At 43.9% G+C, this 19,523-nt stretch overlaps 1 protein-coding gene across 5 annotated transcripts in view; it reads left to right on the top strand.

Moving 5' to 3' along the window:
* Positions 1-19,523, top strand: part of TMTC1 (transmembrane O-mannosyltransferase targeting cadherins 1) — a 210,275-nt gene that overhangs the window by 180,966 nt on the left and 9,786 nt on the right. For all 5 annotated transcript variants that reach the window (XM_058191782.1, XM_058191784.1, XM_058191783.1 and 2 more), the window contains 6 exons: positions 4,289-4,391; positions 10,511-10,646; positions 10,940-11,084; positions 13,353-13,490; positions 14,390-14,512; positions 16,785-16,862. In XM_058191782.1, the coding sequence (XP_058047765.1) occupies positions 4,289-4,391; positions 10,511-10,646; positions 10,940-11,084; positions 13,353-13,490; positions 14,390-14,512; positions 16,785-16,862 (723 nt within the window). The remainder of the gene's footprint in view (positions 1-4,288; positions 4,392-10,510; positions 10,647-10,939; positions 11,085-13,352; positions 13,491-14,389; positions 14,513-16,784; positions 16,863-19,523) is intronic.

Consider the following 19,523-nt stretch of genomic DNA (forward strand, 5'->3'; position numbering starts at 1 on the left):
CGTACACGTGCATGTGACCCCCTACGCTATAACCACCCTCTGCACATGCGCGCACGACCCCCCGCCCCCCATTTTGGGCCTAGTAGGCCTCCCTGCAGCTTCCTTAGGGTTAAGATTAAACCCCCCCATGCTCCCCACACACCCTCCTCGCATGCACCCCCCTACACCCTGCACATATGCGTGACCCCCCGTGCATGCATCCATGTCTCCCACATGTGCCCCCCCCCACGCATCCCAAAAATCAGATGGCCGACAGGAGGCTTGTTCAGTGGAGCTGAGCTGGGCGACGGCTTGCGTGCCCAGAGAAAGGGCTACGTATGCCAGCTGTGGCATGCATACCATAGGTTTGCCATCACGGCTGTAGCACATTATAGCAGGGGTCTCCAATCTTGGTCCCTTTAAGACTTGTGGACTTCAACTCCCAGAGTTCCTCAGCCAGCTTTGCTGGCTGAGGGACTCTGGGAGTTGAAGTCCACAAGTCTTAAAGGGACCAAGGTTGGAGACCTCTGCATTATAGTGATGGCTCAGTGGTTAAAGACATTGAGTTTTTCAGCTGAAAAGCTGACAAGCCTGAGTTCGAGACCCAAGCACCACACAATGGAGTGAGCTCCTGTTACTAGCTCTAGCTCCGGCCAACTGCTGCTAGCAGTTTGAAAGCATGAACATATGAGTAGATAAATAGGTACCACTTTGCTGGGAAGGTAACAGTGTTCTGTGCACCTCGGCATATAGTCATGTTGGCCACATCACCATGGAAGTGGCTTCAGACAACTCTGGCTCCCCCAACTAAAACAGGGATGAGCACTGCCTCCCTAGAGTCGGACATGACTGGACAGGTGGAAACCTTTACCTTTATAGCATATTATTATAGCACATTGCTTTGGCTCCTTATCAGCTTCTGGGTACAATTCAAATACAGTATGTTTTCAATAATTTCGCATAATCAATTGTATTTGTACTGGTAGTCTTCGATGAGCAACTGTAATGAAGCCTGCCTCAGGGATGAAATCTGAACTGGTTTACTACCAGTTTGCTGGCTGTGCGCTGTGCGCATGCATGAACAGTGCACACTATGCATTAAATGCAAGGTGCACACATGCGCATGCAGTGCACACCAAAAGGAGGCATGGGTTAAGTAGAACAGTGCGGGTGGGGTGTGTGATCAGCTGTGGTGCACGATCTTTTTTTTACTTTTAAAAGCATTTTCTTACAAACCTATTCAGCCAAATAGGTTGTAAAAATGCTTTTAAAAGAAAAAAAAAAGTAAAAAAACCAAGCTCTTGATGATCAGGCAGCTCAGCCTTTTTTTTTACCTTTTAAAAACATTTTTTTACAACCTATTCGGCCAAATAGGTTGTAAAAAATGCTTTTAAAAGTAAAAAAAGAGGCTCTGGTGATCGCGTGGCTCAGCTGGGATATTCAGAGCCTTTTTTTTAATCTTTTAAAATTATTTTTTAAAAAGAAGCGGCAAGCAGGGAAGCTGGCGACCGGGTATTGCGTGGGCATGGGTGGGTGGGGGGCAGGGAATTTAGGCTACTGGTTCTTCAAACCACCCGCCGCCATTACTACCAGATTGGCCGATCTGGTCCGAACCGAGAGCATTTCACCCCTGGCCTGCCTATTACAGTCATAAGTTGTGACCATTGTAAAGTGAATCACACAGGTGACTGATTGGATTTTACAACCTTTTTCTGTTGGTCATTAGGTGAATCCGTTGTTTGCTATGAGATCTTTTTGTCAAAACCCAGAAATAAATACTGGGGTTTGGCAAAAATGTTGTAAATCACAGTCATGTGACCAATTGACTCTTTGCCATATAGGTTTATGGCAGGTTGGTTTTTGAAAGTCAGTGAAATAATATGAAAGTTGGAGCACAATGAAAGAAAGGCAGATTCAAGTCTGCCCTTAAGCATGGAGGCTCACAGACTGATGCTGGGCCAGTGTCTATGTCTTGACTACACTGACCTTACAGGATGCTGGTTGTGAGAATTTAATTAATTTAATTAAAAGAGAGAGTATTATATGTGCTACCTTGAGGTTCTAGAGCAGGGTGTTGTGGTCCGTCAGCAGCCTATGGAGCTGGCAACAGAATCGGACAGCAATGAGGCTGAGGTGAGGCCAGGGGCGTCGGGAAATGAGGTGCGGACTCCAGAGCCTCCAGAGACTGATAGTAGTGAGGCATTAGGAATAGGAGGAGCCTGTTCTTAATGCACGCATGAGAAGAGCTGCCAGAAATCAAGAGCAGCTCAAGCAGAGAGGACAACTCGGGAGTAGGGCCAAGAGATGATTGGCCCCTCCCATAAAGCTTAAAACAGACCAGCACTGGCGTTTGGCCTTTGCCAGAAAACAACGTTGTAGCTGTGTCTTCTGCTTTGTCTTCTGCTTCGTTTACGCCTTTGTTTTTGTGGCTTCTGGACATTTACTAGGAAGGGCCTTTGGCAGTTTGCCTAATTGGACTAAGGTTTGTGAGATAACTGAGGAATTTGTGTTGGGAGGCATTAGTTTTACTTTGAGTTGAACGATGTTGGGAATGAAGTAATTCCCAGCTGTTCGAATCAAGTTTGTTTTTCCACGGACTAATTACACCTTATTACAACCTACTTGGGCCTGGGTCACAACACAGGGGTGTCAGATTTGATTTCATTGGGGGCTGCATCAGGGTTGTGTTTGACCTCGGGGGACCGGGGTGGGCGTGGCCAGGGTGGGCGTGGCCAGCTCAACATTGTGTTGGGGGTGCCTGTAGTGGCCCGAGTGCTCTGCCAGAGAAAATGGGCTCCCAAGCTCCATTTTCAGCCTTCTGAAACCCTTTGCCAGCGAAAACAGTTTCATTTTCGCTGGCAGAGGAATCGCAGGCCGATCCTTCGCTGTTTCCAGGTTGGCCCCATGGGCCAGATCTAAGCATCCTGTGGGATCCTTGAGTTTGACATCTCTGTTCTAGAGGAAAGGCAAGGTATGGATATGATGCATTAATAAATAAACTATTGTAAACTATACATATGTGGAAGATTCCAGTTTAGGAAAGATGGAGTCAATGGTTTAATTCTGCTTTGCTTCAAAAATAGAATGGATCACTTAATTTTTGGTTATTCTCAGGACCTTCTTAAGCTGGGCCCGATACACAGACAGCAGTTTGCACAATTTCTAGGCCTCCCACATTAAGGGGTTTGGAATTCACCATTTAAAATTTCCCAAAGTTTGTCTCAGGGACATGTTTTTACCTGAAGGTTCATTCTCCAAACTTGTGGGTTGGTTGACACTGACATCCCCTAAACTCTGCTGAAGATGGTACCTAGCATGGTAACGAAACACTCGGAAACTAACCCACAAGCTTGGAGAACGAACCTTCACCCATATCCTACACCCGAGGTACAGATGTTTGCTACTGTATTCTAATTCAGGGGTCTCCAACCTTGGCAACTTTAAGACTTGTGGACTTCAACTTCAAGCTTTGCTGGCTGAGGAATTCTGGGAGTTGAAGTCCACAAAGTTGCCAAGGTTGGAGACCCCTGTTCTAATTTATTCACTTTAACTATGTATTCATGTAGTTATTTGTTTATCAGACCAGAGATGCTATTCAGCCGGTTTGGACCGGTTCAGGTGAACCAGTAGCAGCGACTGCAGGTGGGCCCGCCCTCGCCCACCTGCCCGGATGTAATGCCATCCTATTTAGTCACGTTTTGGAGGCCAGGTGCACATGCGGAAGGCACACGTGCGAGCAAAGTGCATGCGCAGAAGGCCGGGCACATGCGCGGAAGGCGGGAGTGAAGCAAGCATGCGCACACACAGTGAACCAGTGGCAAGAATAGGTGAAACCCACTGCCATATCAGATCTATGCCTTAGGTGTCTTCCAGCTTGTTTCTGCTGCCATATTACATGCCTCAAGGTCAGGCTCTCAGGCCTAGAGTAAGGCCATGGCAGCTAATGCCAGACAGGGTTTGTGGTTGATTTTTTTTTTTTTTTTTTGCATTTATATCCCGCCCTTCTCCGAAGACTCAGGGCGGCTTACATTGTGTTAAGCAATAGTCTTCATCCATTTGTATACTATATACAAAGTCAACTTATTGTCCCCCAACAATCTGGGTCCTCATTTTACCTACCTTATAAAGGATGGAAGGCTGAGTCAACCTTGGGCCTGGTGGGATTTGAACCTGCAATATTGCAAGCAGTTGCTGTTAATAATAGGCTGCATTAGCCTGTTGCGCCACCAGAGGCCCTGATGACAATATGGTCATTTAAATGGTGGCTGGCCACTGAATAACAGCATTTTCTCCCTTTTTTTGCCTTTAGGAACAGTTAAAAGAAGCCGAGGAAGTATATCAGGCTGGCATCGAGAACTGTCCCGAAAGCTCTGACCTGCATAATAACTATGGGGTTTTTTTAGTTGATACTGGTAAGTGAAAAAACAAGGCAAAACCTGGAGGGTTAAGAACTACTCTGGACAAATTAAAATGATTGCCATCCAAGTTCTTAGCCCAGCAATTTATCTCACATCTGCTCTGGGAAGATTTTTCCCTCCCATATTTCCCAAAAGCTCCACTCAATGTGTTGCCTTGTGTGTTGCATAATTTTTATTATTTACTATTTATTATTATTTATTATCGGGGTGGGCTTCTTGGGGTTCGGCAGGATTCGGGTGATCCTCTAGCCAAGGATCGCTGTGGTTCGGCAAACCCCCAAATGCCATCCCCTGGCTGGCCACGCCCACCCTGCCGCACCCTTCCCAGGAGTCTCCACATGGCCTGTTCATCATTTCAGGTAAGTGCACGGGCCGTGCGGAGGATCTGGGAGGGCAAAAAATGGGCCTACCGGAGGTTCCGGAAGTCTGGAAAAGGGCCTGTTTTTGGCCTCCAGACCCCGGGGGAAGCAGTTTTCACCCTCCCTGAGGCTCGAGGAAAGCCTCCAGAGCCTGGGGAGGGTGAAAAATGTCACCCCCGCCACTGTGGTACAGGCGGCCAACTAGGCCACACCCACCATGACCACGCCCATCCAGCAACAGGGCAGCAAACCCGTTGCTAAAGGATCTGAAGCCCACCCCTGTTTATTATGTGCATTGTAAAGCTGTTCTTCCTCTCCTAGAACCAATTTTGTAGTTCTCAACACCCTCAACTGCCAAGCGTGGCATTAGCCCTTATGTCAGCTACTCCAGGATGAAGAGCTTTAGCGCCCCCTCTGGGCAGCTGCAGCAAAGCAAGGGAAGAGGCTGCAAAACCTGAGGTCCAAATGCATCAAGAGTTCAGATGCAAAGTACACAAACCAAAGACATCCCAGCTGGATGTCTTTGAAGGTATAAGCAGAGGTGGGTTTCGGCAGGTTCTGACCAGTTCTGGAGAACCGGTAGCAGAAATTTTGAGTAGTTCAGAGAACCGGTAGTAAAAATTCTGACTGGCCCCACCCCCATCTATTCCCTGTCTCCCAAGTCCCAGCTGATCAGGAGGAAATGGGGATTTTGCAGTAACCATCCCCTGAATTGGGGTGAGAATGGAGATTTTACGGTATCCTTCCCCTGCCATGTCCACCAAGCCACGCCCATCAATCCATGCTGCGCCCACCAAGCTATGTCCACAGAACCAGTAGTAAAAAAATTTGAAACCCATCACTGGGTACAAGGACTTCAATTCCCAGAATTTTTGGCAGTGGCCGTGATGGGTTGGGAAATCCTAGGAAAAGTGTACATCTGGAGGGCATCCAAGTTGTGAGATGGCTGTGAAGAGCATTTAAGGCCCCAAAACCTACAGAAGGCAACCCTCAGCTCAGTTGAGAAGACAGTCATGTAGATAGGAGGATCCCGAGTTAGATGTTGCTGTCATTACAGGTTCTTCCATTCAAATATTGCTAAGGGTTGAGGCAGACATTATTTATTTGCAGAATTATCATAGATGTGCCTATGCAAGTAACTTTCAGTTCAATGGGCATACTTGACATGACCTTATTGGAGCCTGCCCATCATCGTTGCAAGTTGCGATGGTCAAAAATCGGGTCACCCATGTGTGACTGACCCAATTTTATGACCTTTTTTTTGTTGTTGTTGTTGCCGGGGTTGTTAAAGCAAATGCGGGTATTAAATGAAACAAAGGTTTGCTATTTTTGCCAAACTTCACCAGAAGTAAATGCCCGTTTTCAGCAAAAAATAAAATAAAATGTTATAAAACATGATTATGCGACTGTGGGATGAGGGTGAGGCCATTCGAACTTCAGAACTGGGGTTGTAACTTCACCCCCCCTCCCCAGGGAGGTTTGTTATAACTTTGAATGGTTGCTAAGCAACTGGTCATAAATCAAGAACTATCAGTATTTCCAGGAAAATCTGCACAGGTTTCCAGTCTTATTTGTCCAGCTAAGTGGCAACACCTTGAGCCTGAAAACAGGCTTAATAGCAATAACTGTGAAAGGGATCTTGGAGTCTTAGTGGATAACCAATTAAATACAAGCCAACAGTGTGCGGCAGCAACCAATGCAATCCTAAATTGCATTAACAGAGGGATACAGTCAAGATCAAGTGAGGTACTAATACCACTCTATAAAGCCTTAGTAAGACCACACCTAGAATACTGCATCCAGTTTTGGTCACCACACTATAAAAAAGAGGCTCTAGGAAGAGTGCAGAGAAGAGCAACCAAGATGATGAGGGGACTGGAGGCTAAAACATACGATGATGAACGGTTACAGGAACTAGGCATGGCTAGTCTAGTGAAGAGAAAGACCAGGGGAGACACGATAGAATAGAATAGAATAGAATAGAATAGAATAGAATAGAATAGAATAGAATAGAATAGAATAGAATAGAATAGAATAGAATAGAATTTTTTATTGGCCAAGTGTGATTGGACACACAAGGAATTTGTCTTTGGTGCATATGCTCTCAGTGTACATAAAAGAAAAGATACGTTCATCAAGGTACAACATTTACAACACAAATGATGGTCAATATATCAATATAAATCATAAGGATTGCCAGCAACAAAGTTACAGTCATACAGTCATAAGTGAAAGGAGATTGGTGATGGGAACGATGAGAAGATTAATAGTAGTACAGATTTAGTAAACATTTTGACAGTGTTGAGGGAATTATTTGTTTAGCAGACTGATGGCCTTCGGGAAAAAACTGTTCTTGTGTCTAGTTGTTCTGGTGTGCAGTGCTCTGTAGCCTTGTTTTGAGGGTAGGAATTGAAACAGTTTATGTCGTGGATGTGAGGGATCTGTAAATATTTTCACGGCCCTCTTCTTGATTCGTGCAGTATACAGGTCCTCAGTGGAAGGCAGGTTGGTAGCAATTATTTTTTCTGCAATGTTCCAATATTTAAGGGGCTGCCACAGAGAGGAGGGGGTCAAGTTATTTCCCAAAACACTGAAGGCCAGACAAGAAATAATGGATGGAAACTGATCAAGGAGAAATTCAACCTGAAAAAGAAAGAGAAATGTTCTGACAGTGAGAACAATCAACCAATGGAACAGAAGTTGTGGGAGTTTCATCCCTGGAAGCTTTCAAAAAGAGACTGGACTGCCATTTGTCAGAAATGGTGTAGGGACTCCTGCTTGGGCAGGGGGTTGGAGTAAGGTCCCTTACTCTGTTAATCTGTAATAATAATCCTATAGTTTATTTCAGTTGATCTTTGAATGGATTTGAGCAGGAGGCAAGATTAATTTGAAGGTGGCTAGACTTTAGTCCATCAGCCAGGAAGGGATTACTTATCCTGATACATGGTGATTTGGGAAAGATGTTTGGACATTTTAAACCATGTAAACTCGCAACCAGCAAATCCCCTTTCTCCTCCTTGCTATGAATCTTAAGTTTAAATCGTAGTTATTTTTAACTTGGGTTTTATTTGCATTTCACATGCAGATTGCTCTACTCTGCCGTTATAGGATATATGCGAACGTGTGACCCCCTGTGGGTTGCTGTATAAAATTTCTTTAAAAGCTGCTTGCTTTCCAGTGCTAGCAATCTGTCACTTTTCTCAAGGATGAAATTAATTGTCAACACATTGATTGTTGTTTTTGCTTAACATAAGACACCGACAAATTATCCTACTTAATCAGTTCACACAGCTTGTACTTCTCTCTACTTTCTTATAATGGATTGTTCTGCCACATATCTGTGGAAAATGTAATAGACCAGCTCCATCTTGTGGAAAAAGAAATATCACATTTCCTATTTGGTTTGGTACTGGTTTTAGATCATGCATGTCTTTCCTTCCTTATTTAATGTTAATAGGGTGAGTATATCTTGGCTGCCAAAATTCTAGATGACTTACTACTGCCATCTAGTGGTCATCTGGATATTTTACAGTTTCTCTCTGTCTCTCTGTCTCTTTCTCTCTGTCTCTCTGTCTCTCTCTCTCTCTCTGTCTCTCTCTCTCTCTCTCTGTCTCTCTCTCTCTCTCTCTGTCTCTCTCTCTCTCTCTATATCTATCTCTATCTATATATATATCTATATATATATCTATATATATATATCTATATCTATATCTCAGGAGTCAGCAACCTGCAGCTCTGGAGCCGCAGGTGGCTCTTTCATCCCTCTGCTGCGGCTCCCTGTTCCGCAATTGATAGGACTTTCAGTTAGAACAGGTAGAGGAAAAAGGACGCCATGCTAAGAGGAGACTCTATGGTGAGGGAACCGGACTTCTGGTTGGCTCCAGAATTGAATAGGGGGCTTCTGGTTAGGACCTTTGTGGCTCTTTGAGTGTTTAAGGTTGCCGACCCCTGCTCTCTCGAGATATATATTAGCATTAATACTAATGCTTTTAATTTTATGCCCATAAACTGCTGGAAGCATCTTTTGAGACATATAGCATGTATTTTTGAAATTCTAATTAGAATTAATCTACTGCCATATTTGAGAAAATAATTCCTTTCTCTCTAGCTCTTCAAAAGTAGATTAAGGAATTCATTTGTTATTACAACCTGGTATAAAAGAGTTAGTAACGTGCTTTAACATTACAAGTAGTCCTCAACTTAGGACCACAATTGAGCCCAAAATTTATGTTTCTAAGTGAAAAATTTGTTAAGTGAATTTGTCCCATTTTGCAATTTTTCTTCCCAAAATTTGTGAACTGAATCACTGCAGTTGTTAAATTATAACACGGTTGTTAAACGAATCTGGATTCTCTGTTGACTTTGCTGGGTCGGAAGGCCGCAAAACGAATCCTGAACACTGCAACTGTCATAAATGTGAGTCAGTTGTCAAGCATCTGAATGTAAATCATGTGATGATGGGGATGCTGCAACGGTCATAAGTGTGAAACATGGTCATAAGTCACTCTTTTCAGTGCCTTTGTATTTCGAACGGCCACTAAATGAACTGTTTTAAGTCGAGGACTATCTGTAATTGTATAGCTAGCACATTGCAAAGTAACCAACTGTTGGATGATCTTGGGAGTGTTGGTCTGTTTATATTTTTTATATTTGCAGATATGCCTCCCTTTGAATGAACTTGAGCTCCTCTTGAATGTTCTCTATGGCAGGGATCCCCAACCTTTCCAGCTCTGTGGAACAACAGCGGCAGAGGTGACGGGATGGTGGAGAGGAGATGGTTTCACCCAGTAACTAGGCTGTAGATTGGGGGTTGGGGACCCCTGCTATATGGGATTGTCTACCCTGTTTCCATATGCATTTACTTTTTTTCAGATATTTATTTATTAAACTTGTATATCTCCTGATTCCAAATATCTCTCAAGCAGCTCATGATACTTTCAGAGGTACTAACTTTGAATGGCCTTGGCTGACCTTGGGTCAGTCACTCTGTCTCAGCCCTCAACTCTCCTCACAGGGTTGTTGTGGGAGAGAAAATAGGAAGAGGAAGGTGTGTTGCAGATGTTCACTGCTTTGAGTCATTTGTAAAAATAATATCATCAGATTTTGTTCCAAAAATTAAATCCAGAAAGTGCACAGAGGTAACTGATTCAGCAGGATTCATTAACTTCTCTTTATATACATAATAACACATACAACAACAAAATACCAACAGCAAAATACCAACAAAATACCAACAGCAGATTCTTTCAACGTGGTAGAGAGTTACAAGCAAAACGCAGGCAGAGGAGAGAACAGCAGAGGCGAGTTTCCAGTTTCAATTCAGCAGACCGACTAAGCCAGACTTGTTTGCTAAGCCACACCCAGGCTCTAAACTGTTTCAGTTTCCAAATAGCCCTCATTGGCTGATTTAGTTGCTATGCCTATTCATTGGCTGACCTTGTTACCGTGTCTCCATTCCAGTTCATGAATATTCTGACACTCCCCCCTTCATGACTGGAATAGACATAAATCCAATTAATTTAATATTCTTTCCATGGTGCACTCCACCCAATGGTTTGGTCATTATGTCAGCCAAAATTGTCTTCTGATGCACAATGAAGCAAGGTGTTTAATTTACATTTTATGGCTTCCCTGACATTACAATATTTAATGTCCACATGCTGGCTTCTATTCTTAATAACAAGATACAAACAAAGAAATAAAACTTTGCAAGCCCTCTTAAGGGCAACCCTAACTCAGCCTTCTTTTTTCCAGGATCTCCAGAGACTGCCGTCTCCCACTATCAGAAAGCCATTGAACTCAGTCCCGGTCATCATGTGGCCATGGTAAATCTGGGCAGACTATACCGCTCCTTGGGCCAGAACAAGAATGCTGAAGTTTGGTACAAGCGGTAAGCAACTGGGCATCTGGTGTTCCTGGCAAGGCGACAAGAAATCCTTGGCTTTCCAAAGTGAAATAGTGCTAACACTATGTTTTTTGAAAGGGTTACGCTATCATTTTATGACCCTCTGGCTCTTGGTGTTTACTGCAAAGGAAGAATTTGAATTTTATCTGAATTCCAGGTTAATTTTTAGCAAGGGCTGGGCATCATGGGAGACAACAGGGTGGAAGAAAAGGCGAGCAACAGTTTGAGAACTTTAAAGAGGTACATAATTTATTATTTTATTTTATTTTATTATTTAGAGCGCTTAAAGTAGCACGGAAAGTTGAAATCCTGTCGCCGCTCGGAGCGCTGTATTATAACACAGGCCGCTATGAAGATGCTTTAAAGATTTATAGGGAAGCTGCTTCATTGCAGCCATCCAACAAAGAGACTCGACTGGCTCTGGTGAGTGCGTGCTGTTCTTCTTCAGACTCTGCTGAAAGTGGCATCTTTGCACATTTCTTTTTTGCTTGCAGGTGTGAGAACTTGAAATTGGGCTGTATGAGAATAGTGAGTACGAGATTACGCTGAAGCTACTTTAACCTCAGATGGAATAGGCACATAGGCAGAGAAGACAAAAGTCAGGAATCTTGACAAAAAGAACTTTGGAAGGTAGTTAAGAAAGAACCAAGTCATGAAGGATCGAGGGAGAAATATCAGCAGAAGACAAGCAAAGGAGACTGACCAGACGAAGAGGTTGTTGCAAAGAAGAGGGGTTAAACCTATTCTCCAAAGCATCTGAAGGCAGAGACACAAAAACAAGAAGCAATGGATGGAAACTAATCAAGGAGAGAAGCAACTTAGAACTAAGGAGAAATCTCCTGACAGTTAGAACAATTAAATCAGTGGAACAACTTGCCTCCAGAAGTTGTGAATTTTCCAACACTGGATGTTTTAAAGAAGAGATTGGACAACCATTTGTCTGAAATGGTTTAGGGTTTTACTGTGGCAGTCATGAATTGCAATGTCATGTGACCATATTGCTTATTGATGACAATATCAGGAGTCCTGGTTTTTGTCGTAAGCCAAGGACACATAGGGGAAGTAGGAAGAGAGGGGAATCCCAGGTAAAGATGATGCAGGAGGGTGGGAAGAGACCTGGGAGGGTGGTGCAGGCTGCAAGTGAGTTGGAGAAGATGTGGAAGAGCTGGGGAGGCCTGTGTTAGACCACATGTAATGTAGGCATGGATAGTGCTGCAAGGCATGAGATGAATGGTGCTGTTGTGGCTGGCTGGCGGCCAACAGAGCTGGCAGCAGAGTCAGACAGTGAGGAGGTTGAGGCGGAATATGGGCCACTCCTGAGGGCTGGGGAAAGCTCGGACGAAGGCTATGAATCAGAGGCACAGAGGGAGCTAGACAGCAGTGAGGCAGAGGAATAGCTGGAGCCCATTCCCAGTGTGCACATGCACAGAGCTGCCAGAAGACATGAACAAATCAGAAAGCAGGGTCAACTTGGGAGTAAAGCCACACCTTGGAGGTAATTGGCCCCTCCCATAGGAAAAAAAGAGGAGCGAATGGGGAGTGGGCATTTGCAGGAAAGAGGTTTTGCCGGGACCAAGACTCTGCTTCCTGCTTTTTAAGGAAGCCTAGGTCAGAACAGGTGCAGTGTGAATGTTGCAGTGGGGCTCAAGGGCAGGAAGGCCGGGAAGGTGGACAGTAGAGCAGGCATAGAGCATAGACGGCTGGATGGTCTTGCCAGAGTGACTTGCAACCTTCCCTGCTGGTTTCCCCATTGGCTTTGCTTGCGCAACGTATCAGGGAAAGTTGCAAATGGCAATTCTGTTACCACTGGACACTGCATCTTTTGTAAGTGCAAGCACCCAGTTCACAATCCCATAACCATAAGAATGCTGCAATGGCCATGACGTCAAGGATCTATCATAAGCTCCATTCCTACAGAGTTGTCTCAACTTCAAACAGTCGCTAAACAGGTGGTTGATAAATGTATTTCTAAGATTTAACCCTGTACCTTTAGTGTTGTTATGGTCCGCCAGCAGCCTGCAGACCTAGCAGCGGAGTCAGACAGTGAGGAGGCTGGGGAGGACGATGGGCCAGTCCTGGAGTCAGGGGAAGGCCCAGACGAGGGCTCTGCGTTGGAGGCAGAGATGGGCCCAGGGCCATCTGGGAGCGATGCGTGGACTCTGGAGCCTCCAGAGGCGGACAGCAGAGAGGCAGAGGAACAGGAGGAGTTCCTACCGCATGCATACGAAGAGCTGCCAGAAGGCAAGAGCAGCTGAAGCAAAAAGGACGACTCAGGAGTAAGGCCAGAAGATGATGGGACACTCCCATAAGGCTTAAAAGAGCAGCAATGTTGGGTTCTTTGTAGAAAAACAATTTTGATTCCCGTGCTTCTTGTCAGCATCTCTTGAACTTTGGGGGGGGTTGCCAAGAAAAGCCTTTGGCAGGTTGCCAAAGACAGCAAAGGTTGGTGATAAGGCCGCAGGACTGTTTATGAAGAATTTGTGTTGGATTAAGCTGAGAATAGATTAATTCTCAGCTGTTTTAATAAAGCAAGCTCGTTCAGGCCTGAATTGTGTTTGGTAATCACTACTTGGGCCTCAGTCACAACAAATGTTCTTAGGCTGCCTTCCAGAAGGAGACCAACTGAATATTCCCTGGGATTCTAGGAGGGAGAATTGTTTCCTTTACTTCTTTTTTTTTCTCTCTTTATAGGCTCAGGTTTTAACAACGATGGGACAAGCAAAGGAAGCAGAGCAAATGTTGAGCCACATTGTGACCGAAGGAGCCGAGTGCCTGGAGTGCTACCGCTTGCTATCTGCCATCTACAGCAAGCAAGAGAATTACAACAAGGTATAGTTACCCCTCTAGTCCAAAACCTGTCATCTACCCATAAATGGGGGGCCACAGTTGGAAAAGGCCACGTCAAAGTAACTATTGATTTACAATAGGAATTTTTAAAACAGTTAGTCCCTTTTAATAATTTAAACAATACAGTCAAAAGACAACTTCAGCAACAGAGCGGTCAATGCCTGGAATGCACTATGTGACTCTGTGGTTACTTCTCCAAATCCCCAAAACTTTAACCTGTTGACCTCACCCCATTCCTAAGAGCGTGCAAGGGGTGTGCATAAGCGCACCAACATGCCTAATGACCCTTTCCTACTGTCCCCATTTATCCATATCCTTATCCTGTATTCCTAATCATGTTTATACTTATATCTGTTATCTTATACGTATTTGACAAACAAATAAATAATAAATATAAGCATTTCATATTGACTCATCAGTACTTACAATAACATGGTTGAAAATTGCCCTCAAATATAAGATTTAGCAAGAGCATGAATTAAGCCTATAGCGTATGCAAAAAAGCAACCAATGACAAGCCTTACGCCCACAGGAAGTGCAGATTGACATAAAAACAACCAATGACAAGCCTTATGCCCACAGGAGGCACCGATTGACATAAAAACAACCAATGACAAGCCTTACGCCCACGGGAGGTGTAGATTGACATAAAGCATGCATAAAGGAGGCTTTAAATGGTTTGATGGCAACAGGCTCAGCAAAAGGCAGGAAACAAGAGTTCCTGTGGCATAGTAAAACTTTAAACACAGAATTTGGATCCACCTGGTGCTGCCAGTAGATAGTAAGTGTCTTGTAGTGGCCGAAGCAGGCATTTTATGGCCATGATTTGCTGCTGCTGTTGGATAGGAATTCATCTACATTTATTGTGTATGTCTGTGCAGGCACTTGAAGCCATAGACAAAGCTTTACAACTGAAACCAAAGGACCCCAAAATCATATCAGAGCTCTTTTTCACCAAAGGAAACCAGCTAAGAGAACAAAACCACCTGGACAAAGCTTTTGAGGTACTCACATACTGTATGAACACATGGATTGCTTATTTCATTAAACCTAAGTGATGCTCTTCAAGTTGCTTACTTGAGCATATGCATCTGAGAATCCTAGAGCAAAAGGCTGCCATAGCTGAACATATAGCTAGATAGCAAGAGGATAAGTCCCAGAGAAACATAATCTATTTTAGATTATGTTTAAAATTTAACAGGTGACTCGGGGGATGGTAGAGCACAGGAAGGCCTGGAGGAAAGTTGTCCATGGGGTTGTGATGGGTTGGACACGACTTCACAACTAACAACAACAAAATATGCTTATTTCCAGGGATTATGGATCAATTTTTGTTATATTGCCTAAATTCCCAGTTTCTTAATTTGGAACAGCAGTCTGTGATTCATAATACTCAGCTTGTATCCAAGAGTTCATCTCCACTTGAACTGTATTCCTTTCACTTCCCCTCTCAAAAGAATATTTTCATTAGCTGGCTCTCTCTAAGATACCAGCTCTAGTTTGCTCCCCACTGCAAAAAAACAAAAACAAAACCTTTTGCAGAGGATAGTCTTTCAAATTCTTTGCAGAATGGTACCCTTCCCAGGAACACATGCTAGTTGTCTTAAACATATTGATTGTTCTAAGGTAATGACAGTTATTGGGAAACATGTCATTAACATTCCATCCTGTCCATCTCAATTTGGGGCTCCCATTTATGGTTAGGTTACAACCCCCAACATTCTTCATCCAGTAAAATAAATGGCCAGAAGCCATGGAATTAATAATCTAGAACATCTAAGAACCCAAGTGTGGGAAAAGTTACTCCTTGTGTGCATTAATCTATTTTATTTATTTATTATTTAAATTTATATACCGCCCTATCTCCCAAAGGACTCAGGGCGGTTCACAGGCATATAAAACATCGATACACAAAATTAAAATAATCTTTAAAAAACTTATTCCAATGCCCTATCATTAAAAATAGAAATATAAATATTAAAATCAATTTAAAACCCCTATAAAATTTAAAATCTAAGCCAGTCCTGCACAGATGAATAAATGTGTCTTGAGCTCGCGACGGAAGGTTGAAGGTCCGGAAGTTGGCGGAGTCCTGGGGAGCTCGTTCCAGAGGGCGGAGCCCCACAGAGAAGGCCCTTCCTGGGCGCCGCCAGACGACACTGCCTAGCTGACGGCACCTGAGGAGTCCCTCCTGTGAGAGCGCACGGGTCGGTGAGAGGTATCTGGTCGCAGTAGGCGGTCCCGTGAATAACCCGGCCCTATGCCATGGGCGCTTTAAAGGTGGTCACCAAAACCTTGAAGCGCACCCGAAGGCCACAGGTAGCCAGTGCAGCCTGCGCAGGATGGGTGTTATCACGGGAGCCACGAGGGCTCCATCTATCACCAGCGCAGCCGCATTCTGGACTAACTGTAGCCTCCGGATGCCCTTCAAGGGGAGCCCCATGTAGAGGCGTTGCAGTAATCCAGGCGAGGCGTCACGAGGCGTGGTGACCGTGCATAGGGCCTCCCGGTCCAGAAAGGGGCGCAACTGGCGCACCAGGCGAACCTGGTAGAACGCTCTCCTGGAGACGGCCGTCAAATGATCTTCTAGAGACAGCCGTTCATCCAGGAGGGCGCCTAAGTTGCGCACCCCCCCCATCCGGCCAGTGACTCGCCACCGATGGTCAGCCGCGGATTTAGCTGACTGTGCGGGATGCGGCATCCACAGCCACTCTGTCTTGGAGGATTGAGCTTGAGCCTGTTTCTCCCCATCCAGACCCGTCGGCCTCCAGACACCGGGACAGCACTTGATAACCGTTGGGGTGGTCCGTGTAGAAAAGTACAGCTGGGTGTCATCCGCATACAGCTGGTACTTCACACGAAACCACTGATGATCTCACCCAGCGGCTTCATGTAGATGTTAAACAGAAGGCGAGAGAATCGACCCCTGCGGCACCCCACAAGTGAGGCGCCTCGGGGCCGACCTCTGCCCCCCTGTCAACACCGACTGCGACCGGTCGGAGAGATAGGAGGAGAACCACCGATAAACGGTGCCTCCCACTCCCAATCCCTCCAATCGGCGCAGCAGGATACCATGGTCGATGGTATCGAAAGCCGCTGAGAGGTCTAATAGGACCAGGGCAGAGGAACAACCCCTATCCCTGGCCCTCCAGAGATCATCCACCAACGCGACCAAAGCCGTCTCCGTGCTGTAACCGGGTCGGAAACCGGACTAAGATCTCTACAATATAGATTCGGGTCTTCTAATGTTGAGTTTTCATTTTCATGTTAATGTAGAGCTATAAAGTGTCTGTAGACTTCAATCCAGAGCAAGCACAAGCATGGATGAATATGGGAGGCATTGAACATATCAAGGTAAGAAAATTGCAGAAATTATTTGTGTGTTTGTTATTAAAATATTTGTATTTTAATATTTTTATTTTAATATATTTTATATTTTAAAATAAAAATAATTTTTTTTATTTTCATAAAATAAGAATCATCTGTGCAATTTATAACTCTTTGGTACATAATGTTTAGTCACCAGATCATAGAATAGAATAGAATTCTTTATTGGCCAAGTGTGATTGGACACACAAGGAATTTGTCTTGGTGCATATGCTCTCAGTGTACATAAAAGACAAGATTATAAGATAATAATCTTATAATAATAATAAAATAATAAATAATAATAAAATATAATAAATAAATAATAAATAAATAATAATAATAATAATAAATAATAATAAAATAATCTTGATAAGACAAGATTCTTATCAAGAATCATAAGGTACAACACTTAATGATAGTCATTGGGTACAAATAAGTAATCAAATCATATTAGGAAACAGTCAATATAAATCATGTCGGATTACATGATGTTGGATTATCTAGGTACCCTAAGTCTACTTAAAACAATATTTATTATTAAATACTTAATTAAATATTAAACATCAAAAGTTCTTTACATTGTCTAATTAAAATCATTACAAGCTACAGTTAACTTCCCAAGTAGACTTGTTCTATTCTAATTTAATTAGAGTGGCAACAAAATGTATCTGGAAGGTGCTTTTAAATTAAACTTCTTGTTATTTAAGTTATTACTTAAAGAAGTAAAGGAAACTGTTGACTCTCCAGATAACCATTGAACTGAATGTCCTCTCAGCCTCAGTCAACATGGTCAATGAATGAGTATAGTGGGAGTCCACCTAAATACCATCACAGATGAGCTCTGTTGAAGCTTCCCTTCAAAACATAACTGCTCAGTTTGGATGCTGCCTTAGTACTAACCTTATCTTGGGTCATCTCCTTTACACCAGTGGCTAAGATGCTGAGCTTGTCAATTGAAAGGTCGGCAGTTTAACGGTCCGAATCCCTAGCGCCACGTAACAGGGTGAGCTCCCGTTACTTGTCCCAGCGTCTGACAACCTAGCAGTTCGAAAGCACGTAAAAAATGCAAGTAGAAAAAATAGGTACCACCTTTGGTGGTAAGGTAACAGTGTTCCGTGCGCCTCTGACATTTAGTCATGCCAGCTACATGACCACGGAGATGTCTTCGGACAGTGTCTTCGGCTTTCAAATGGAGATGAGCACCGCCCCCGAGAGCCGGTAACGACTAACACATATGTGCGAGGGGAACCTTTATCTTTACTAGGCCCAACACAGGGTTTCTGATTGCATCTGTGGCTGATAAACAGTTTTGTGAGTGGGTTAGTTCCGAAATAAATTAGGGTTTTAACAAGAGAAGATTCATAAACGTATAGCCTTTTTCTTTTCTCTATAGGCAAGAATGGGGCACAGTGTCTTCAGACAGCTGGCTCTGAGTAAAAGTCATAGTTGAGGACAGCAGTAGCTGAGATTGGCCATAGTAGCAGCAGAGAATGAAATATGGGCCAAACTTACCAAATAAGGGAAGAAAACAACAACAACAGCCGGATGAATTTGAGATTTTATCTGTTTGGTATGATAAAGATTCCTATGTAGTAGGATCCAATCTGGGTCGGTCACCAGGACCAGAAGTTTAGTTTTCTGAGCTTTCCGATTCATGCTGGAGCCCATTCGTAGAGAACTTCTCTCTCACCGGAATGTGTGACTAAAGACTAAACCTCTGGTCCCTGTAACTGACCCAATTTTCCTGCAAAATTATCCTGGGAAATGTACATTTGCCTTCATCCCTAAGTAGCTTTGACACTTATTCCTTTTGCCTGGTCCATGCATCATTTCTCAATTAATTGAGAAATTAATTTATCTCACACGGCTGTTGTGAAAATGGAGTGGGGAAAGAGAACCATACACACTATCTGAGCTCTTTCAAGGAAGAAAAGAATGAGGTCTTTTAAAAGTAAACAAAATACAACTACAGGTAATCCTCAACTTACAACAGTTCACTTAGTGACTGTTCAAAGTTACGACAACACTGAAAAAAAGTGACTTATGACTGTTTTTCACACTACCATTGCAGCGTCACAGTGGTCATGTGATCAAAGTTCAGACCCAGTGGGGAAAACCACTTACTTTCTCTACTTGTTCCGGATGCGCAGAGGGTCAAAAACGGGACGTAATGATGTCCTGGTGGGTGGGCGGAGCCTCCTGCTGCCGGTGCTACCGGTTTGTGCGAGCCAGATAGATCCAGCCGGATTTCACCACTAGTTCAGACCCTTGGCAACTGATTCATATTTATGACGGTTGCAGTGTCCCAGGGACATATGATCAGCTTTTGTGACCTCCTGGCAAGCAAAGTCAACGGGGAAGGGAGATTCACTTAACTACCAGGTTACTTACTTAACACTTCCAATGATTCACTTAGCAACTGTGGCAGGAAAGGTCGTAAAATGGGGCAAAACTCACTTAACAAACGTCTCACTTGGGCTAACATAAATTTGGGGCTCGACTATGTGGTCGTAACCTGTACTGCAAAAACAACCATCCATGACGTGGAGTCTGCAGGATGTAGATATCTGAATAAAAACCGTAGGACCTGCCTGTGAAGTTATGAAAAACGTGTTTTGATTCCCCCCCCCCTCTTGTTCCACATTC

This window comes from Ahaetulla prasina, chromosome 7, assembly GCF_028640845.1.
Source record: "Ahaetulla prasina isolate Xishuangbanna chromosome 7, ASM2864084v1, whole genome shotgun sequence".
Taxonomy (NCBI): Eukaryota; Metazoa; Chordata; class Lepidosauria; order Squamata; family Colubridae; genus Ahaetulla; species Ahaetulla prasina.